This window comes from Hyla sarda, chromosome 4, assembly GCF_029499605.1.
Source record: "Hyla sarda isolate aHylSar1 chromosome 4, aHylSar1.hap1, whole genome shotgun sequence".
NCBI classification, from domain to species: domain Eukaryota; kingdom Metazoa; phylum Chordata; class Amphibia; order Anura; family Hylidae; genus Hyla; species Hyla sarda.
In genome coordinates this window covers 777,625-798,284 of record NC_079192.1, presented here as the reverse complement: position 1 = coordinate 798,284, position 20,660 = coordinate 777,625, and the positions used below count along the sequence as shown (strand labels likewise).

The following is a 20,660-nucleotide window of genomic DNA, read 5'->3' as shown; positions in this document are numbered from 1 at the left end:
CTACTGTCAGTGAGGACATGCTGGGAGTTGTAGTTTTGCTAATGCTAGAGAAGATGTGATCAGACAGCATACTGAGGGAAGGGGCGGAGACCTGCACAGTGAGGCCACGCCCCCTCCCTTTGACAGGAATTCAGACTAGTGAGCTAAACTAAAAGTGTAATAAATAAATAAAGGCGCTAGACACATAAAACATTTTTTTTTAATCTGACGGTTACGCTTTAAATCTTCCAAACTAACAAATTTTAGCATTACACAAAGAAAACCCAAGTACACACAAAATGCAGTTCTCAAGGGATCATTTCATTTATTATGGGAAGAAAGCCAGAGTTTGGGTTATCTTTGTGTACTATTAAAACTAGTTTGAAGATCTGAAACATATTCTACCCCTAGACATCTTATCCCCTACACCAGATGTCTGATTTTGGGGGGATCCCCCGCAATATCCGGCCCAGCACCCCATCGTTCTGTACGCCACGCTAGGCTTCTGGTCGTCACGGACCCTACCATTCATTTCTATGGGAAAGGGTGTGACAGCTGTGGTCGCTCATAGTCCAGCACGGATCAGTTGATTAATGGGGTGCCGGGCCCGAGATTTTATATTTTTGGAAATCTGTCACACTTAAAGGGGTAGACATCCTATTGCCTATTCAAAGGATAGAAGATAGTAGGGCTGGGCGGTATGAGCAAATATGTGTATCACGGTATTTTTTTTAATTTACGGCGGTTCCGCGGTATATAATGGTATTTTCACCCCCCCCCAATCATGTGACCCGCCAGTGCTGTTCTGCACCCCCCCCGCCCCAATTATCAATCATGTGACCCGCACGTGGTGTTCGTCTCCCCCCCCAAATCATGTGACCCGCCAGCGCTGTTCTGCCCCCCCCCCCCGCCCCAATCATGTGACCCGCCAGTGCTGTTCTGCCCCCGCCCCAATCATGTGACCTGCATGCGCTGTACTGCTCCCCCCAATTAATGATCAGCCCAGCGGGGTACTACTCACATGTCAACCACTGCCCTCCTCCTCTTTGTTGGGGGCCGCCGGGCGCTGGAACTCTATACTGTACGCCAGTGGTCTCCAACCTGCAGACCTCCAGATGTTGCAAAACTACAACTCCCAGTATGCCCGGACAGCCAACGGCATGCTGGGAGTTGTAGTTTTGCAACAGCTGGAGGTCCACAGGTTTGAGACCACTGCTGTACGCTGTATCCCTATGCCCGGGCTGCAAAAGATACAGAAAATAAACTTTAACTTACCTACATCGGCCTCACACTGTTCCTTGGGACTGGAATGTCAGCCAGCCGTCAGCCTATCACTGGCCGCAGCGATGTCCCGCGCCTGCCAGTGATAGGCTGAGCCCACTGTCATGTAAGGATCTCTGGCCGGCTTCTTAAATGACAGTGGGCTCAGCCTATCACTGGCAGGGGCGGGACATTGCTGCGGCCAGTGATAGGCTGACGGCTGGCTGACATTCCAGTCCCAAGGAACAGTGTGAGGCTGACGTAGGTAAGTTAAAGTTTATTTTCTGTATCTTTTGCAGCCCGGGCATAGGGATACAGCGTACAACAGTGGTCTCAAACCTGCGGACCTCCAGCTGTTGCAAAACTACAACTCCCAGCATGTCCGGACAGCCAACGGCTGTCCCGGCCTGCTGGGAGTTGTAGTTTTGCAACAGCCGGAAGATAGCAGTTTCTAGAGCTCTGGACTAAAGGATGAGATGAGAGGAAAGCCTTGATTTACCTTTCAGGGACAGTGTGGATCCTCTGGAGGAGGCCGACAGGCACACAGCTGTCGGGACATGCTGGGAGTTGTAATTTTGCAACAGCTGGAGGTCCGCAGGTTTGAGACCACTGCTGTACGCTGTATACCTATGCCCGGGCTGTCCGACATTCCTGTCCCCAGCGTGAGGCCGACGTAGGTGAGTTTAAAGTTTATTTTCTTTATCTTTTGCAGCCCGGGCATAGGGATACAGAATACAGCAGTGGTCTCCAACCTGCGGACCTCCAGCTGTTGCAAAACTACAACTCCCAGCAGTGTGGATCCTCTGGAGGAGGCCGACAGGCACACAGCTGTCGGGACATGCTGGGAGTTGTAGTTTTGCAACATCTGGAGGTCTGCAGGTTGGAGACCACTGGCGTACAGTATAGAGTTCCAGCACCCGGCTGCCCCCAACAAAGAGGAGGAGGGCAGTGCTTGCGGGTGACATCTGTGGGTAGTACCCCGCTGGGCTGATCATTAATTGGGGGGCGGGGGCAGAACAGCGCTGGCGGGTCACATAGGATTAGTTCCCTGATGTGGGGACAGCGCAGCGCTGATAATACATTCCCGAGGGGGAGGGGCCCAACCGGTATTGCGTTATGGGGGAAAATTCATATCGTGCAGCCCAAAAAATCGGTATTCGGTATGAACCGGTATAGCGCCCAGCACTAGAACATAGGAGGTTTGATTGCGAGAGGTCTGGTCGCTGGGAAAAAGGCAAATACTTTTTAGCAGGGAAATAAATTTGGAAACTTCTGAATACCCTGTTAAGAGGTGCATCCCAATGCTTGTGTTCCTATGGTGTAGATTCCCCTTATATGTGAGGAAACTGACGATACAACAATGTATTTTTATCATATTTTGATACCAAATCACACGCCTTAAAAGAAATAGTAAGCTTGTTATAGTAAGCTTGTTCTTAAAGGGGTACTCCGCTGCTCAACGTTTGGAACAAACTATTCCGAACGCTAGAGCCGGCACCGGGAGCTTGTGACGTCATAGCCCCTCTCCCTCATGACATCATGTCCCGCCCCCTCAAAGCAAGTCTTTGGGATGCCACGCCCCCTCCCATAGACTTGCATTGGGGGGGGGGGGCATGACGGCATGAGGGGGCGTGATAGACTTGCATCGAGGGGGCGTGGTCGTGACGTCATGTGGGGGCGTGGTCAGACCACTTAACTCGAAAACAGCTTTCAGGACATTTTGTTCCACGCTGGCCAGTGGAGTACCCCTTTAAAAAGGCCTCTGCAAAATGAAAGAAGTGATCTGATTGGTTGCTATTGGCCACTCAGCAACTTTTCCTCTGGCTACAATGTAAAGTAGTGAGTGCACGGCCTGTATAACAGTGTGTAATGTTGTGTCTCCTCTAAATAATTCAACAAACTGCCATTAACCCCTTAACGACCAACGACCTTGGCCGGCTCCCGCGATATAAAGCAGGGTCACGTGGTGACCCCGCGTCATATCGGGTCGGTGCTGCGCACTATTAACCCTTTAGACACGGCGTTCAAAGTAGAACGCCGCGTCTAAAACGAAAGTGAAAGCTGCCCGGCTGCTCAGCGGGGCTGATCGGGACTACCGCAGTGAAAATGCGTTGTCCCGATCAGCTGGGACACGAGCGGAGGTCCTCTTACCTGCCTCCGGCGTGTCCCCTCGGGAATTGATTGCTCCAAGCCTGAGATGCAGGCTTGAGCAATCGACCGCCGATAACACTGATCACTGCAAAGCTATGGCTTTGCAGTGAACCGTGCTGGCAATCAGTGTGTGCAGTGTTATAGCCCCCTATGGGATAACAATGATCAGTATAAGAGATCAGTGTGTGCAGTGTTATAGGTCCCTATGGGTTAACAATGATCAGTATAAGAGATCAGTGTGTGCAGTGTTATAGCCCCCTATGGGATAACAATGATCAGTATAAGAGATCAGTGTGTGCAGTGTTATAGTCTCCTATGGGATAATAATGATCAGTATAAGAGATCAGTGTGTGCAGTGTTATAGTCTCCTATGGGATAATAATGATCAGTATAAGAGATCAGTGTGTGCAGTGTTATAGTCTCCTATGGGATAATAATGATCAGTATAAGAGATCAGTGTGTGCAGTGTTATAGTCTCCTATGGGATAATAATGATCAGTATAAGAGATCAGTGTGTGCAGTGTTATAGGTCCCTATGGGATAATAATGATCAGTATAAGAGATCAGTGTGTGCAGTGTTATAGTCTCCTATGGGATAGCAATGATCAGTATAAGAGATCAGTGTGTGCAGTGTTATAGTCTCCTATGGGATAACAATGATCAGTATAAGAGATCAGTGTGTGCAGTGTTATAGCCCCTATGGGATAATAATGATCAGTATGATAGATCAGTGTGTGCAGTGTTATAGTCTCCTATGGGATAATAATGATCAGTATAAGAGATCAGTGTGTGCAGTCTTATAGGTCCCTATGGGATAATAATGATCAGTATAAGAGATCAGTGTGTGCAGTGTTATAGGTCCCTATGGGATAATAATGATCAGTATAAGAGATCAGTGTGTGCAGTGCTGTAGATCCCTATGGGATAACAATGATCAGTATAAGAGATCAGTGTGTGCTGTGTTATAGTCTCCTATGGGATAATAATGATCAGTATAAGAGATCAGTGTGTGCAGTGCTGTAGATCCCTATGGGATAACAATGATCAGTATAAGAGATCAGTGTGTGCTGTGTTATAGTCTCCTATGGGATAATAATGATCAGTATAAGAGATCAGTGTGTGCAGTGCTGTAGATCCCTATGGGATAACAATGATCAGTATAAGAGATCAGTGTGTGCTGTGTTATAGTCTCCTATGGGATAATAATGATCAGTATAAGAGATCAGTGTGTGCAGTGCTGTAGATCCCTATGGGAGCTATAACACTGCAAAAAAAAAAGTGTAAAAAAAAAAAGTTAATAAATGTGATTGTAACCCTTTCCTTAATAAAAGTTCAAATCACCCCCCTTTTCCCATATAAAAAAAACACCATGTAAATAAATATAAACATATATGGTATCACCGCGTGTGGAAATGTCCGAATTATAAAAATATATCGTTAATTAAACTGCACGGTCAATGGTGTACGCGCAAAAAAATTCCAAAGTCCAAAATAACGTATTTTTGGTTGCTTTTTATATCATGAAAATATGAATAAAAAGCGATTAAAAAGTCCGATCAATACAAAAATGGTACCGATAAAATCTTTAGATCACGGCGCAAAAAATGAGCCCTCATACCGCCCCATACATGGAAAAAAATTAAAGTTATAGGGGTCAGAAGATGACAATTTTAAACGTATAAATTTTCCTGCATGTAGTTATGATTTTTTACAGAAGTCCGACAAAATCACCTATATAAGTCGGGGATCATTATAACCGTATGGACCTACAGAATAATAAGGTGTCATTTTTCCAAAATATTTACTGCATAGAAACGGAAGCCTCCAAAAAATTACAAAAGGGCGTTTTTTTCTTCAATTTCGTCGCACAATTTTTTTTTTTTTTCGTTTCACCGTAGATTTTTGGGTAAAATGACTGACGTCACTGCAAAGTAGAATTGGTGGCGCAAAAAATAAGCATCATATGAAATTTTAGGTGCAAAATTGAAAGGGTTTTGATTTTTAAAAGGTAATGAGGAAAAAATGAAAGTGCAAAAACGGAAAAACCCGTGGTCCTTAAGGGGTTAAAGGGGTACTCCGGTGCCAAGTAGTTAAACAGATTTGTAAATTACTTCTATAAAAAAAAATCTTAATCCTTCCAGTACTTACTAGCTGCTGAATACTACAGAGGAAATTATTTTCTTTTTGGAACACAGAGCTCTCTGCTGACATCATGACCCCAGTGCTCTCTGCTGACATCTCTGTCCATTTTAAGAACTGTCCAGAGTAGGAGAAAATCCCCATAGCAAACACATTCTGCTCTGGACAGTTCCTAAAATGGACAGAGATGTCAGCAGAGAGCACTGGGGTCATGATGTCAGCAGAGAGCTCTGTGTTCCAAAAAGAAAAGAATTTCCTCTGTAGTATTCAGCCGCTAATAAGTACTGGAAGGATTAAGATTTTTTAATAGTAGTGATTTACAAATCTGTTTAACTTTCTGGCACCAGTTCGTTAAAAAAAAAAGTTTTCCAGCACTGCCTTAAATTGAGTTCACCAGATTCTGTTCTAAAGTGGACCCTGTCCTGTGAGATCGCTGTATGGTGTCGCCCACCGTGCTGCAGCTCAGTTTCGGGGTCTTTGCAATCTGCTTATAGCCTAGGTTAGTGGTCTCCAACCTGCGGACCTCCAGATGTTGCAAAACTACAACTCCCAGCATGCCCGGACAGCCAACGGCTGTCCGGGTATGCTGGGAGTTGTAGTTTTACAACATCTGGAGGTCCGCAGGTTGGAGACCACTGGTCTAGGCCATCTTTATGTAGAGCAACAATTCTTTTTTTTCATTCCCCATTCACACTTAAGACCTGATATAACTAATAAATTCACATGAAACTAGGGAGAAAAAATGGCAAATTGAGCCCACTTTGGATATTTCCACTTAGGGGTGTCCTCACTTTTGTTGCCAAGGTTAAGACTTTAAAGGGGTATTCCATATCAACTGGCTCCAGATAATTAAACAGATTTGTAAATTACTTCTATTAAAAAATAATCCTTCCAATAATTATCAGCTGCTGTAGTTGAGTTGTTCTTTTCTGTCTGGCAACACTGCTCTCTGCTGACATCTCTGTCTGTCTCGGGAACTGAACAGAGTAGAGGAGGTTTGCAATGGGGATTTGCTTCTACTCTGGACAGTTCCCGAGACAGGTGTCATCAGAGAGCACTTAGACAGAAAAGAACAAGTCAACTTCAGCAACTCATAAGTACTGAAAGGATTACAGTTTTTTAATAGAAGTCAATTACAAATCTGTTTAACTTTCTGGAGTCAGTTGATTTATTAAAACATTTTTTTTCTCTATCGGCTCCATTGGGGGACACAGACTCTGGGTATATGCTGCTGTCTCTAGGAGGCTTGACACTATGGTAACCAAAAAGTCGGCTCCTCCCAGCAGGATATACCCGCCTCCAGGCCACTGAGCAATTCAGTTTTTGCTTAGTGTCTCCGCTTTGCGGTTCAGGAAGGTCATTATCAATTTGTGGCTCTCCCCTTTGGTCTGGCCACGGCACCACGGGTCTTTACCAAGATTCTGGTGCCTGTGGTAGCTCTGTTACGGTCAAGAGGGGTCTCAGTGATACCCTACTTGGACGACCTTCTCATCAAAGCCCCCACCAGAGAATGTGAGCCTCACTCTTCAGACCTTATGTCGCTTCGGGTGGATGGTCAACCGAGACAAGTCAGTTCTCTACCCCAACCAGTCTCTGGTCTTCTTGGGGCTTCAGTTCGACTCTGCCTCGGCTCGGATTCGCCTTCCGCTGGACAAACGTCTGGCCCTCTTATCGGGAGTCCGCTCCCTCCGGACACCATCCCCGGTCACCATCCGTACTTGCATGGAAGTCCTGGGTCGGATGGTGGCAGCCATGGAGGCCGTACCCTTTGCCCAGTTTCATTACCGTCACCGTACCTGGCGGTCCTACTTTCGTTGGTGCGAAGCTCAATTTTTTACTCCAGTTACCTTTTCCGTGCCCCGTCTCCTCTCCTTTTTACAGTCGGGGTTGGAACAAGGGTTGGCTCTCAGCTCCCTTAAGGGTCAGGTTTCGCCCCTTTCTATTCTTTTTCAGCATCCTCTGGCTTCCAATTCTCATGTCCGGACCTTCCTCCAAGGAGTGGCACATGCTGCCCCTCCTTTTCGGTCCCCTTCTCCCCCTTGGGACTTGAACTTTGTTCTAGGCTCTCTCCAGGGCACACCCTTTGAGCCTCTTGGGGAGGTTCCCCTTTGCCTCCTTTCCTGGAAAGTGGCTTTTCTTATAGCTATTACCTCCATTAGGAGAGTATCTGAACTGGCAGCTCTCTCCTGCTGTTCTCCTTTCCTGATAGTTCATCTGGACAAGATTGTTTTCCAACCAGATCCGTCTTTCTTGCCTAAATTCGTTTCGGATTTTCATCTCAACGAGGACATCTTCCTTCCATCCTTTTGTCCCGCTACCCCTCATCCCAGGGAGCGCCTGCTCCACAAATTGGATGTGGTACGAGCTGTTCGGACTTATCTTTCCGTCACCTCTTCCTTTCGTTACTGCAATTCTTTTTTCGTCCTTACGGAAGGCGATTGGAAGGGACAGCCTGCTTCTAAGGCCACCATTTCTCGGTGGATCTGATGTGCTATTTCAGAAGCTTACCGCTGCAAGGGGAGGACCCCACCCTTCAGGATTTTAGCTCATTCCACTCGCTCTGTGGGAGCATCCTGGGCTCTCCAAAGCAAGGCCTCGGCCTCGCAGATCTGTAAAGCGGCCACCTGGTCGTCTTTGCACACTTTTCGAGATTCTACCAGGTTCATACTTTCGCATCGGCTGATGCTAGTCTGGGCCGTAAGGTGTTGCAGGCGGCGGTGGTACAGCCGACTGCCTGACCTTTTTTCTCTGCCCACCCAAGGAACGGCTTTGGTACGTCCCAGAGTCTGTGTCCCCCAATGGAGCCGATAGAGAAAAGGAGATTTTTTAGACTTACCGTAAAATCTCTTTCTCGAAGGGTCCATTGGGGGACACAGCTTCCGCCCTTTTTCTGGGGTTCCTTTTCGGTTATCTGTCCGAGGGAGTGTTCAGTTATTGTTTCTTCGGGTTCTCGGACAGTTCATGGTTTTTTTCTTTTGACCTGTCGGTCTCCTCCTATTGCTCTGAGACTAAACTGAATTGCTCAGTGGCCTGGAGGCGGGTATATCCTGCTGTTGGGGGAGCCGACTTTTTGGTTACCATAGTGTCAAGCCTCCTATAGACAGCAGCATATACCCAGAGTCTGTGTCCCCCAATGGATCCATCGAGAAAGAGATTTTACGGTAAGTCTAAAAAATCTCCTTTTCCTGGATAATCCCTTTAATGGCTGTGTGTTGAGTTATTTCGAGGAAACACAACATTAAACACTGTTATACAGCTGTGCACTAAATTCAGTGTTGTCACATAAGAATATATGTCATATTTACAAAAATGTAGCAGGTGGACTTACTTATGTGAGATACTGTGTGTGTGTGTGTATATATATATATATATATATATATATATGTGTGTGTATATTTAAATATATATATATGTGGTTGACTCACATGTGATATAGATTCTGTCAATATATATATATATATCTATATATATAAAATTCAACGTGTGTGTGTGTGTGTATGTATATATGTATGTGTGTATATATGTATGTATATGTATGTATATGTGTGTATGTTCAAGCATCACGTCCAAACGGCTAAAGATATTAACATGAAACTTGGCCACATGTTACTTATATGTCACCAACAAACATAGGATAGGTGATTTAACCCTTACTCACCCCAATTTGCCAGGGGCGGAGTTTATGTTTAAAGTCCCATACGAGTCAATGGAAAATAAATGTTACTGCATAACTTCCAAACGGCTGGAGATATTTCCATAATACTTGGTCACATGTTACTTATATGTCCACTTAAAATATAGGATAGTTAGATTAACCCTTAACTACCCCCATTTGTGAGGGTCCGGGTTTTTGTTTAAAGTCCCATGCAAATCAATGGGAAATGTATGTTTTCACATAACTTCTGTACGGCTGGAGAAATTTCAATACCTGGTCACATATTAGGAGGTCGGGATAGGAGGATCGGATGGGAGGTCGAGATAGGAGGTCGAGATAGGAGGTCGGGATAGGACGACGGGATGGTCGGGATAGGAGGTCGAGTTAGGAGGTCGTGATATGAGGACGGGATAGGAGGTGGGGATAGGAGGACGGGATAGGAGGTTGAGATAGGAGGATGGGATAGAAGAACGGGATAGGAGGACGGGATAGGAGGTCGGGATAGGAGGTCGAGATAGGAGGACGGGATAGGAGGACGGGATATGGGGTTGGGATATGACAACAATATATGGGGGATGGGATATGAAGTCAAAAGCTTCCTCCTTTGTTGATTTTCCTCCCCAACAAGGATGAGGAAGGAAAAACCGGGCAACGCCGAGTACTCAGCTAGTATATATATACAGGGTGGGCCACCTTAATAAAATGGGAATGGTTGGTGATAACGTCCTGTTTTGGGCACATTAGTATATGTGAGGGGGTAAACTTTTCAAGATGGGTGGTGACCATGGCGGCCATTTTGAAGTCGGCCATTTTGAATCCAACTTTTGTTTTTTCAATAGGAAGATGGTCATGTGACACATCAAAATAATTGGGAATTTCACAAGAAAACCAATGATGTGCTTGGTTTTAACGTAACTTTATTCTTTCATGAGTTATTTACAAGTTTCTCTTTGTTTACAGCCATCGACATGTCTTCGAGGTTAACACGTGAGGAGCGGATAGAAATAGTGTTTATGTCTGGTGAACGCAGTAACCGGGTCATTGCAGCAGATTTCAATGCAAGACACCCTACGAGACCACCCATCTCCCATGCTACAGTTAGCAAACTGCTTGCTAAGTTTTGTTAAACTGGTTCAATGTTGGATTTGCCAAAATGTGGACACATGAAATCTGTCACTAAAGAAGAAACATCAGTGGCTGTCCTCGCTTCATTCAGCAAGAGCCCACAGCGTAGCACTCGCCGCATGTTACTGGAGAGTGGCATTAGTTGAACATCCCTTCAGCGGATATTAGCTACTCACAAATGGCACCTTACAAACTCCTGCTACTGCAGCATCGCAACGAGGATGACCTAGATCGGCACTGAATTTGCAAAATGGGCAAAACAAAAATTGAAACAGGCCCCTCAGATTACGCAGAAGATTTTGTTCAGTGATGAGGAAACTTTTATGTGAATGGTGAAGTTAACAAACAAAACCAGCGCTATTGGTCTGACACTAACCACATTGGATAGATCCCTCCAAGACTGTTGGGACACAAACATTGATGGTCTGGTGTGGTATATGGGGTACAAAGATAGTGGGGCCATTCTTCATCAATGGAAACCTCAAGGCCACTGGATATGTGAAATTGCTACATGACGACGTGTTTCCCTCTTTATGCACTGAAGCTGCACGTTCCCTGAGTTTTTCCAGCAAGATGGTGACCACCACATTATGGGTGTCAGGTCCGAGCATTCCTAGATGAACAGTTTCCTGGAAAGTGGATTGGTCATCATGGGCCAGTTGAATGGCCCCAAGGTCTCCCGATCTGACCCCCTTAGACTTTTATCTTTGGGGTCATCTGAAGGCAATTGTCTATTCTGTGAAGATACGAGATGTGCAGCACCTGAAACTCTGGATACTGGAGGCCTGTGCTAGCATTTCTCCTGCAGTGTATATAGTAGTATATAGCAGTGTATACAGATACTGGAAGCCTGTGCTGGCGTGTCTCCTGTGGTGTATATAGTAGTATATAGCAGTGTATACAGATACTGGAAGCCTGTGCTAGCATTTCTCCTGCGGTGTATATAGTAGTATATAGCAGTGTATACGGATACTGGAAGCCTGTGCTGGCATTTCTCCTGCGGTGTATATAGTAGTATATAGCAGTGTATACAGATACTGGAAGCCTGTGCTGGCGTTTCTCCTGTGGTGTATATAGTAGTATATAGCAGTGTATACGGATACTGGAAGCCTGTGCTAGCATTTCTCCTGCGGTGTATATAGTAGTATATAGCAGTGTATACTGGAAGCCTGTGCTAGCATTTCTCCTGTGGTGTATATAGTAGTATATAGCAGTGTATACAGATACTGAAAGCCTGTGCTAGAATTTCTCCTGCGGTGTATATAGTAGTATATAGCAGTGTATACGGATACTGGAAGCCTGTGCTAGCATTTCTCCTGTGGTGTATATAGTAGTATATAGCAGTGTATACGGATACTGAAAGCCCGTGCTAGCATTTCTCCTGCTGTGTATATAGTAGTATATAGGAGTGTATACGGATACTGGAAGCCTGTGCTAGCATTTCTCCTGCGGTGTATATAGTAGTATATAGCAGTGTATACTGGAGTCCTGTGCTAGCATTTCTCCTGCGGTGTATATAGTAGTATATAGCAGTGTATACAGATACTGGAAGCCTGTGCTGCATTTCTCCTGCGGTGTATATAGTAGTATATAGCAGTGTATACAGATACTGGAAGCCTGTGTTGCATTTCTCCTGCAGTGTATATAGTAGTATATAGCAGTGTATACAGATACTGGAAGCCTGTGCTAGCATTTCTCCTGCGGTGTATATAGTAGTATATAGCAGAGTATACAGATACTGGAAGCCTGTGCTAGCATTTCTCCTGCGGTGTATATAGTAGTATATAGCAGTGTATACGGATACTGGAAGCCTGTGCTAGCATTTCTCCTGCGGTGTATATAGTAGTATATAGCAGTGTATACGGATACTGGAAGCCTGTGCTAGCATTTCTCCTGCGGTGTATATAGTAGTATATAGCAGTGTATACAGATACTGGAAGCCTGTGCTAGCATTTCTCCTGTGGTGTATATAGTAGTATATAGCAGTGTATACGGATACTGGAAGCCTGTGCTAGCATTTCTCCTGCGGTGTATATAGTAGTATATAGCAGTGTATACGGAAGCCTGTGCTAGCATTTCTCCTGCGGTGTATATAGTAGTATATAGCAGTGTATACAGATACTGGAAGCCTGTGCTAGCATTTCTCCTGCGGTGTATATAGTAGTATATAGCAGTGTATACAGATACTGGAAGCCTGTGCTCGCATTTCTCCTGCGGTGTATATAGTAGTATATAGCAGTGTATACAGATACTGGAAGCCTGTGCTAGCATTTCTCCTGTGGTGTATATAGTAGTATACAGCAGTATATACAGATACTGGAAGCCTGTGCTAGCATTTCTCCTGCAGTGTATATAGTAGTATATAGCAGTGTATACGGTTACTGGAAGCCTGTGCTAGCATTTCTCCTGCGGTGTATATAGCAGTATATAGCAGTGAATACAGATACTGGAAGCCTGTGCTAGCATTTCTCCTGCGGTGTATATAGTAGTATATAGCAGTGTATACGGATACTGGAAGCCTGTGCTAGCATTTCTCCTGCAGTGTATATAGTAGTATATAGCAGTGTATACAGATACTGGAAGCCTGTGCTAGCATTTCTCCTGCAGTGTATATAGTAGTATGTAGCAGTGTATACGGATACTGGAAGCCTGTGCTAGCATTTCTCCTGCAGTGTATATAGTAGTATATAGCAGTGTATACGGATACTTGAAGCCTGTGCTAGCATTTCTCCTGCGGTGTATATAGTAGTATTTAGCAGTGTATACGGATATTGGAAGCCTGTGCTAGCATTTCTCCTGCGGTGTATATAGTAGTGTATAGCAGTGTATACGGATACTGGAAGCCTGTGCTAGCATTTCTCCTGCCGTGTATATAGTAGTATATAGCAGTGTATACAGATACTGGAAGCCTGTGCTAGCATTTCTCCTGTGGTGTATATAGCAGTGTATACAGATACTGGAAGCCTGTGCTCGCATTTCTCCTGCGGTGTATATAGTAGTATATAGCAGTGTATACGGAAGCCTGTGCTAGCATTTCTCCTGCGGTGTATATAGTAGTATATAGCAGTGTATACGGAAGCCTGTGCTAGCATTTCTCCTGCGGTGTATATAGTAGTATATAGCAGTGTATACAGATACTGGAAGCCTGTGCTAGCATTTCTCCTGCGGTGTATATAGTAGTATATAGCAGTGTATGCAGATACTGGAAGCCTGTGCTCGCATTTCTCCTGCGGTGTATATAGTAGTATATAGCAGTGTATACAGATACTGGAAGCCTGTGCTAGCATTTCTCCTGTGGTGTATATAGTAGTATACAGCAGTGTATACAGATACTGGAAGCCTGTGCTAGCATTTCTCCTGCGGTGTATATAGTAGTATATAGCAGTGTATACGGTTACTGGAAGCCTGTGCTAGCATTTCTCCTGCGGTGTATATAGCAGTATATAGCAGTGAATACAGATACTGGAAGCCTGTGCTAGCATTTCTCCTGCGGTGTATATAGTAGTATATAGCAGTGTATACAAATACTGGAAGCCTGTGCTAGCATTTCTCCTGCGGTGTATATAGTAGTATATAGCAGTGTATACGGATACTGGAAGCCTGTGCTAGCATTTCTCCTGCAGTGTATATAGTAGTATATAGCAGTGTATACAGATACTGGAAGCCTGTGCTAGCATTTCTCCTGCGGTGTATATAGTAGTATATAGCAGTGTATACGGATACTGGAAGCCTGTGCTGGCATTTCTCCTGCGGTGTATATAGTAGTATATAGCAGTGTATACGGATACTGGAAGCCTGTGCTGGCATTTCTCCTGCGGTGTATATAGTAGTATATAGCAGTATATAGAGAAGAGGGTGGCATTGACAATCCAACACAATGGACAGCACAATGAACACATCTTATAAGTGATCAGAAACTTGTAAATAACTCATGAAAGAATAAAGTTACGTTAAAACCGAACACATCATTGTTTTTCTTGTGAAATTCCCAATAAGTTCGATGTGTCACATGACCCTCTTCCTATTGAAAAAACAAAAGTTGGATTCAATATGGCCGACTTCAAAATGGCCGCCATGGTCACCACCCATCTTGAAAAGTTTTCCCCCTCACATATACTAATGTGCCACAAACAGGAAGTTAATATCACCAACCATTCCCATTTTATTAAGGTGTATCCTATTAATGGCCCCCCTGTATATATATATATATATATATATATATATATATATATATATATGGTGGACTCACTTATGTGAGATACTGTATATGTATATATATATATATATATATATATATATATATATATAATGTGTGTATATATATATATATATATATATATATATATAGTGTGTGTGTATATATATATATATATATATATATATATATATATATATGTTGGACTCACATATGTGATATAGATATCGTGTAGCTGTTGGCCAAACAAGTGATCAGTCAATGTCTATATTATGTGTATGTTCAGCTTTGAATTGCTTTTAGGTTTTTTTGTGTAATTATTTCATCATTTACGGAACGTGTTGGTCCAAAGTCGACTTCTACATTGTAAAGTGTTGGATTCTGATGATCACATTGTACATTTATTTATTTATATTTATATAGCGCCTACAGATTCCGCAGCGCTTATTCTACACGTATGAGACCTGTAATAACCCTCTGTTGTAATTCTGTGTTAAAGGAGTAGTCCAGTGCTGAAAAACGTATCCCCTATCCTAAAGATAGGGGATAACTTTCAGATCGCAGGGGGTCCGACCGCAAGAGCCCCCCCCTGACACGCCCCCTCAATACCCTGCTATGGGAGAGCCGGACATTGCCTAAGGCAGCGCGGGCCCATACAGGAGATCATGGGGGGCCCCAGCGGTCGGACCTTCCGTGATCTTAAACTTTAGGATAGGGGATAAGTTATCTTTAGGATATGGGATAAGTTATCTTTAGGAAAGGGGATACGTTATCTTTAGGATAGGGGATACGTTATCTTTAGGATAGGGGATAAGTTATCTTTAGGATAGGGGATACGTTATCTTTAGGATAGGGGATAAGTTATCTTTAGGATAGGGGATACGTTATCTTTAGGATAGGGGATCCGTTACCTTTAGGATAGGGGATAAGTTACCTTTAGGATAGGGGATACGTTACCTTTAGGATAGGGGATAAGTTATCTTTAGGATAGGGGATAAGTTATCTTTAGGATAGGGGATACGTTGTCTTTAGGATAGGGGATACGTTGTCTTTAGGATAGGGGATACGTTATCTTTAGGATAGGGGATACGTTGTCTTTAGGATAGGGGATACGTTATCTTTAGGATAGGGGATAAGTTATCTTTAGGATAGGGGATACGTTATCTTTAGGATAGGGGATACGTTATCTTTAGGATAGGGGATACGTTATCTTTAGGAAAGGGGATACGTTATCTTTAGGATAGTGGATACGTTATCTTTAGGATAGGGGATACGTTGTCTTTAGGATAGGGGATAAGTTACCTTTAGGATAGGGGATAAGTTATCTTTAGGATAGGGGATAAGTTATCTTTAGGATAGTGGATAAGTTATCTTTAGGATAGGGAATAAGTTATCTTTAGGATAGGGGATACGTTACCTTTAGGATAGGGGATACGTTATCTTTAGGATAGGGGATACGTTATCTTTAGGATAGGGGATAAGTTATCTTTAGGATAGGGGATACGTTGTCTTTAGGATAGGGGATAAGTAATCTTTAGGATAGGGGATACGTTATCTTTAGGATAGGGGATACGTTATCTTTAGGATAGGGGATACGTTATCTTTAGGATAGGGGATACGTTACCTTTAGGATAGGGGATACGTTATCTTTAGGATAGGGGATACGTTATCTTTAGGATAGGGGATAAGTTATCTTTAGGATAGGGGATAAGTTATCTTTAGGATAGGGGATACGTTATCTTTAGGATAGGGGATACGTTATCTTTAGGATAGGGGATAAGTTATCTTTAGGATAGGGGATACGTTATCTTTAGGATAGGGGATACGTTATCTTTAGGATAGGGGATACGTTATCTTTAGGATAGGGGATACGTTATCTTTAGGATAGGGGATAAGTTATCTTTAGGATAGGGGATAAGTTATCTTTAGGATAGGGGATACGTTATCTTTAGGATAGGGGATAAGTTATCTTTAGGATAGGGGATAAGTTATCTTTAGGATAGGGGATACGTTATCTTTAGGATAGGGGATAAGTTATCTTTAGGATAGGGGATACGTTATCTTTAGGATAGGGGATAAGTTATCTTTAGGATAGGGGATAAGTTATCTTTAGGATAGGGGATAAGTTATCTTTAGGATAGGGGATACGTTACCTTTAGGATAGGGGATAAGTTATCTTTAGGATAGGGGATAAGTTATCTTTAGAATAGGGGATAAGTTATCTTTAGGATAGGGGATAAGTTACCTTTAGGATAGGGGATACGTTACCTTTAGGATAGGGGATACGTTACCTTTAGGATAGGGGATAAGTTATCTTTAGGATAGGGGATAAGTTATCTTTAGGATAGGGGATAAGTTACCTTTAGGATAGGGGATACGTTATCTTTAGGATAGGGGATAAGTTATCTTTAGGATAGGGGATACGTTACCTTTAGGATAGGGGATAAGTTATCTTTAGGATAGGGGATACGTTATCTTTAGGATAGGGGATAAGTTATCTTTAGGATAGGGAATACGTTATCTTTAGGATAGGGGATACGTTATCTTTAGGATAGGGGATACGTTATCTTTAGGATAGGGGATACGTTGTCTTTAGGATAGGGGATACGTTACCTTTAGGACAGGGGATAAGTTATCTTTAGGATAGGGGATAAGTTATCTTTAGGATAGGGGATACGTTACCTTTAGGATAGGGGATAAGTTACCTTTAGGATAAGGGATAAGTTATCTTTAGGATAGGGGATACGTTATCTTTAGGATAGGGGATAAGTTACCTTTAGGATAGGGGATAAGTTACCTTTAGGATAGGGGATAAGTTACCTTTAGGATAGGGGATACGTTACCTTTAGGATAGGGGATACGTTATCTTTAGGATAGGGGATAAGTTACCTTTAGGATAGGGGATAAGTTATCTTTAGGATAGGGGATACGTTATCTTTAGGATAGTGGATAAGTTATCTTTAGGATAGGGGATACGTTACCTTTAGGATAGGGGATAAGTTATCTTTAGGATAGGGGATACGTTATCTTTAGGATAGGGGATACGTTATCTTTAGGATAGGGGATACGTTATCTTTAGGATAGGGGATAAGTTATCTTTAGGATAGGGGATACGTTATCTTTAGGATAGGGGATACGTTATCTTTAGGATAGGGGATACGTTATCTTTAGGATAGGGGATACGTTATCTTTAGGATAGGGGATATGTTACCTTTAGGATAGGGGATAAGTTACCTTTAGGATAGGGGATAAGTTACCTTTAGGATAGTGGATAAGTTATCTTTAGGATAGGGGATAAGTTATCTTTAGGATAGGGGATACGTTATCTTTAGGATAGGGGATAAGTTATCTTTAGGATAGGGGATACGTTATCTTTAGGATAGGGCATACGTTATCTTTAGGATAGGGGATAAGTTATCTTTAGGATAGGGGATACGTTACCTTTAGGATAGGGGATAAGTTACCTTTAGGATAGGGGATAAGTTATCTTTAGGATAGGGGATACGTTATCTTTAAGATAGGGGATACGTTATCTTTAGGATAGGGGATAAGTTATCTTTAGGATAGGGGATACGTTACCTTTAGGATAGGGGATAAGTTACCTTTAGGATAGGGGATCCGTTACCTTTAGGATAGGGGATACGTTACCTTTAGGATAGGGGATAAGTTATCTTTAGGATAGGGGATAAGTTATCTTTAGGATAGGGAATAAGTTATCTTTAGGATAGGGGATAAGTTATCTTTAGGATAGGGGATAAGTTATCTTTAGGGTAGGGGATAAGTTATCTTTAGGATAGGGAATACGTTATCTTTAGGATAGGGGATACGTTACCTTTAGGATAGGGGATACGTTACCTTTAGGATAGGGGATACGTTACCTTTAGGATAGGGGATACGTTATCTTTAGGATAGGGGATAAGTTATCTTTAGGATAGGGGATACGTTATCTTTAGGATAGGGGATACGTTATCTTTAGGATAGGGGATACGTTATCTTTAGGATAGGGGATACGTTATCTTTAGGATAGGGGATAAGTTATCTTTAGGATAGGGGATACGTTATCTTTAGGATAGGGGATACGTTATCTTTAGGATAGTGGATAAGTTGTCTTTAGGATAGGGGATACGTTGTCTTTAGGATAGGGGATACGTTGTCTTTAGGATAGGGGATACGTTATCTTTAGGATAGGGGATACGTTGTCTTTAGGATAGTGGATAAGTTGTCTTTAGGATAGGGGATACGTTATCTTTAGGATAGGGGATACGTTATCTTTAGGATAGGGGATACGTTATCTTTAGGATAGGGGATACGTTATCTTTAGGATAGGGGATAAGTTATCTTTAGGATAGGGGATACGTTATCTTTAGGATAGGGGATACGTTATCTTTAGGATAGGGGATACGTTATCTTTAGGATAGGGGATACGTTGTCTTTAGGATAGGGGATACGTTGTCTTTAGGATAGGGGATACGTTATCTTTAGGATAGGGGATACGTTATCTTTAGGATAGGGGATACGTTATCTTTACGATAGGGGATAAGTTATCTTTAGGATAGGGGATAAGTTATCTTTACAATAGGGGATAAGTTATCTTTAGGATAGGGGATACGTTATCTTTAGGATAGGGGATACGTTATCTTTAGGATAGGGGATAAGTTATCTTTACGATAGGGGATACGTTATCTTTAGGATAGGGGATACGTTATCTTTAGGATAGGGGATAAGTTATCTTTAGGATAGGGGATACGTTATCTTTAGGATAGGGGATACGTTATCTTTAGGATAGGGGATAAGTTATCTTTAGGATAGGGGATACGTTATCTTTAGGATAGGGGATACGTTATCTTTAGGATAGGGGATAAGTAATCTTTAGGATAGGGGATACGTTATCTTTAGGATAGGGGATACGTTATCTTTAGGATAGGGGATACGTTATCTTTAGGATAGGGGATACGTTATCTTTAGGATAGGGGATACGTTATCTTTAGGATAGGGGATAAGTTATCTTTAGGATAGGGGATACGTTATCTTTAGGATAGGGGATAAGTTATCTTTAGGATAGGGGATAAGTTATCTTTAGGATAGGGGATAAGTTATCTTTACGATAGGGGATACGTTATCTTTAGGATAGGGGATAAGTTATCTTTAGGATAGGGGATACGTTATCTTTAGGATAGGGGATACGTTATCTTTACAATAGGGGATACGTTATCTTTAGGATAGGGGATACGTTATCTTTAGGATAGAGGATACGTTACCTTTAGGATAGGGGATACGTTATCTTTAGGATAGGGGATACGTTATCTTTAGGATAGGGGATACGTTTTTCAGCACTGGATATCTCGTACAATTCTCTTTGGAAACTATATGTTTAGCACTAGAAACATCTCTGATCTATAGCTTTATGAACATTCCTGTAGCTCACCATTGCTTTTTCTTGATCAGCGATGGATCTGATGTAATAATCGAGAACTGATTTATCGCAGAATGGCAGGGAAGTAACAAGCTTCACATTAATAAGTAACATCTGTAGCAGGATAAGTAAACCTGGAAAACAGCAGAGAGGAGACAATTTAATTCAGACGGCTGCTGTTGGAGGTTAAAAACGTATTGTATAATAATGTGACCATTCAGGAAGGGGTGTGGCCAAAAGGAAGACACCATCCCCTAAGTTATCACCTACTGCCCACTAGAGGATATAGTGGGGTCTTTATATGGACGGCCCTGTCACACATTCCCAGAGAGTTATTTCATATATATGGGTTTATAGGCGGCTCATGATACCCACTGCCAATGTAAAGACCCCTGTGAGTGAGCATTCAATGTAAAGACCCCTGTGAGTGAGCATTCAATGTAAAGACCCCTGTGAGTGAGCATTCAATGTAAAGACCCCTGTGAGTGAGAATTCAATGTAAAGACCCCTGTGAGTGAGCATTCAATGTAAAGACCCCTGTGAGTGAGCATTCAATGTAAAGACCCCTGTGAGTGAGCATTCAATGTAAAGACCCCTGTGAGTGAGCATTCAATGTAAAGACCCCTGTGAGTGAGCATTCAATATAAAGACCCCTGTGAGTGAGCATTCAATGTAAAGACCCCTGTGAGTGAGCATTCAATGTAAAGACCCCTGTGAGTGTGCATTCAATGTAAAGACCCCTG

At 42.8% G+C, this 20,660-nt stretch overlaps 1 protein-coding gene across 1 annotated transcript in view; it reads right to left on the bottom strand.

Moving 5' to 3' along the window:
• LOC130367534 (erythropoietin-like) overlaps positions 1-20,660 on the bottom strand; it is a 125,141-nt gene that overhangs the window by 12,168 nt on the left and 92,313 nt on the right. Inside the window, exon 2 of the mRNA XM_056569963.1 lies at positions 19,930-20,051. Coding sequence (XP_056425938.1) covers positions 19,930-20,051 — 122 coding nt within the window. The remainder of the gene's footprint in view (positions 1-19,929; positions 20,052-20,660) is intronic.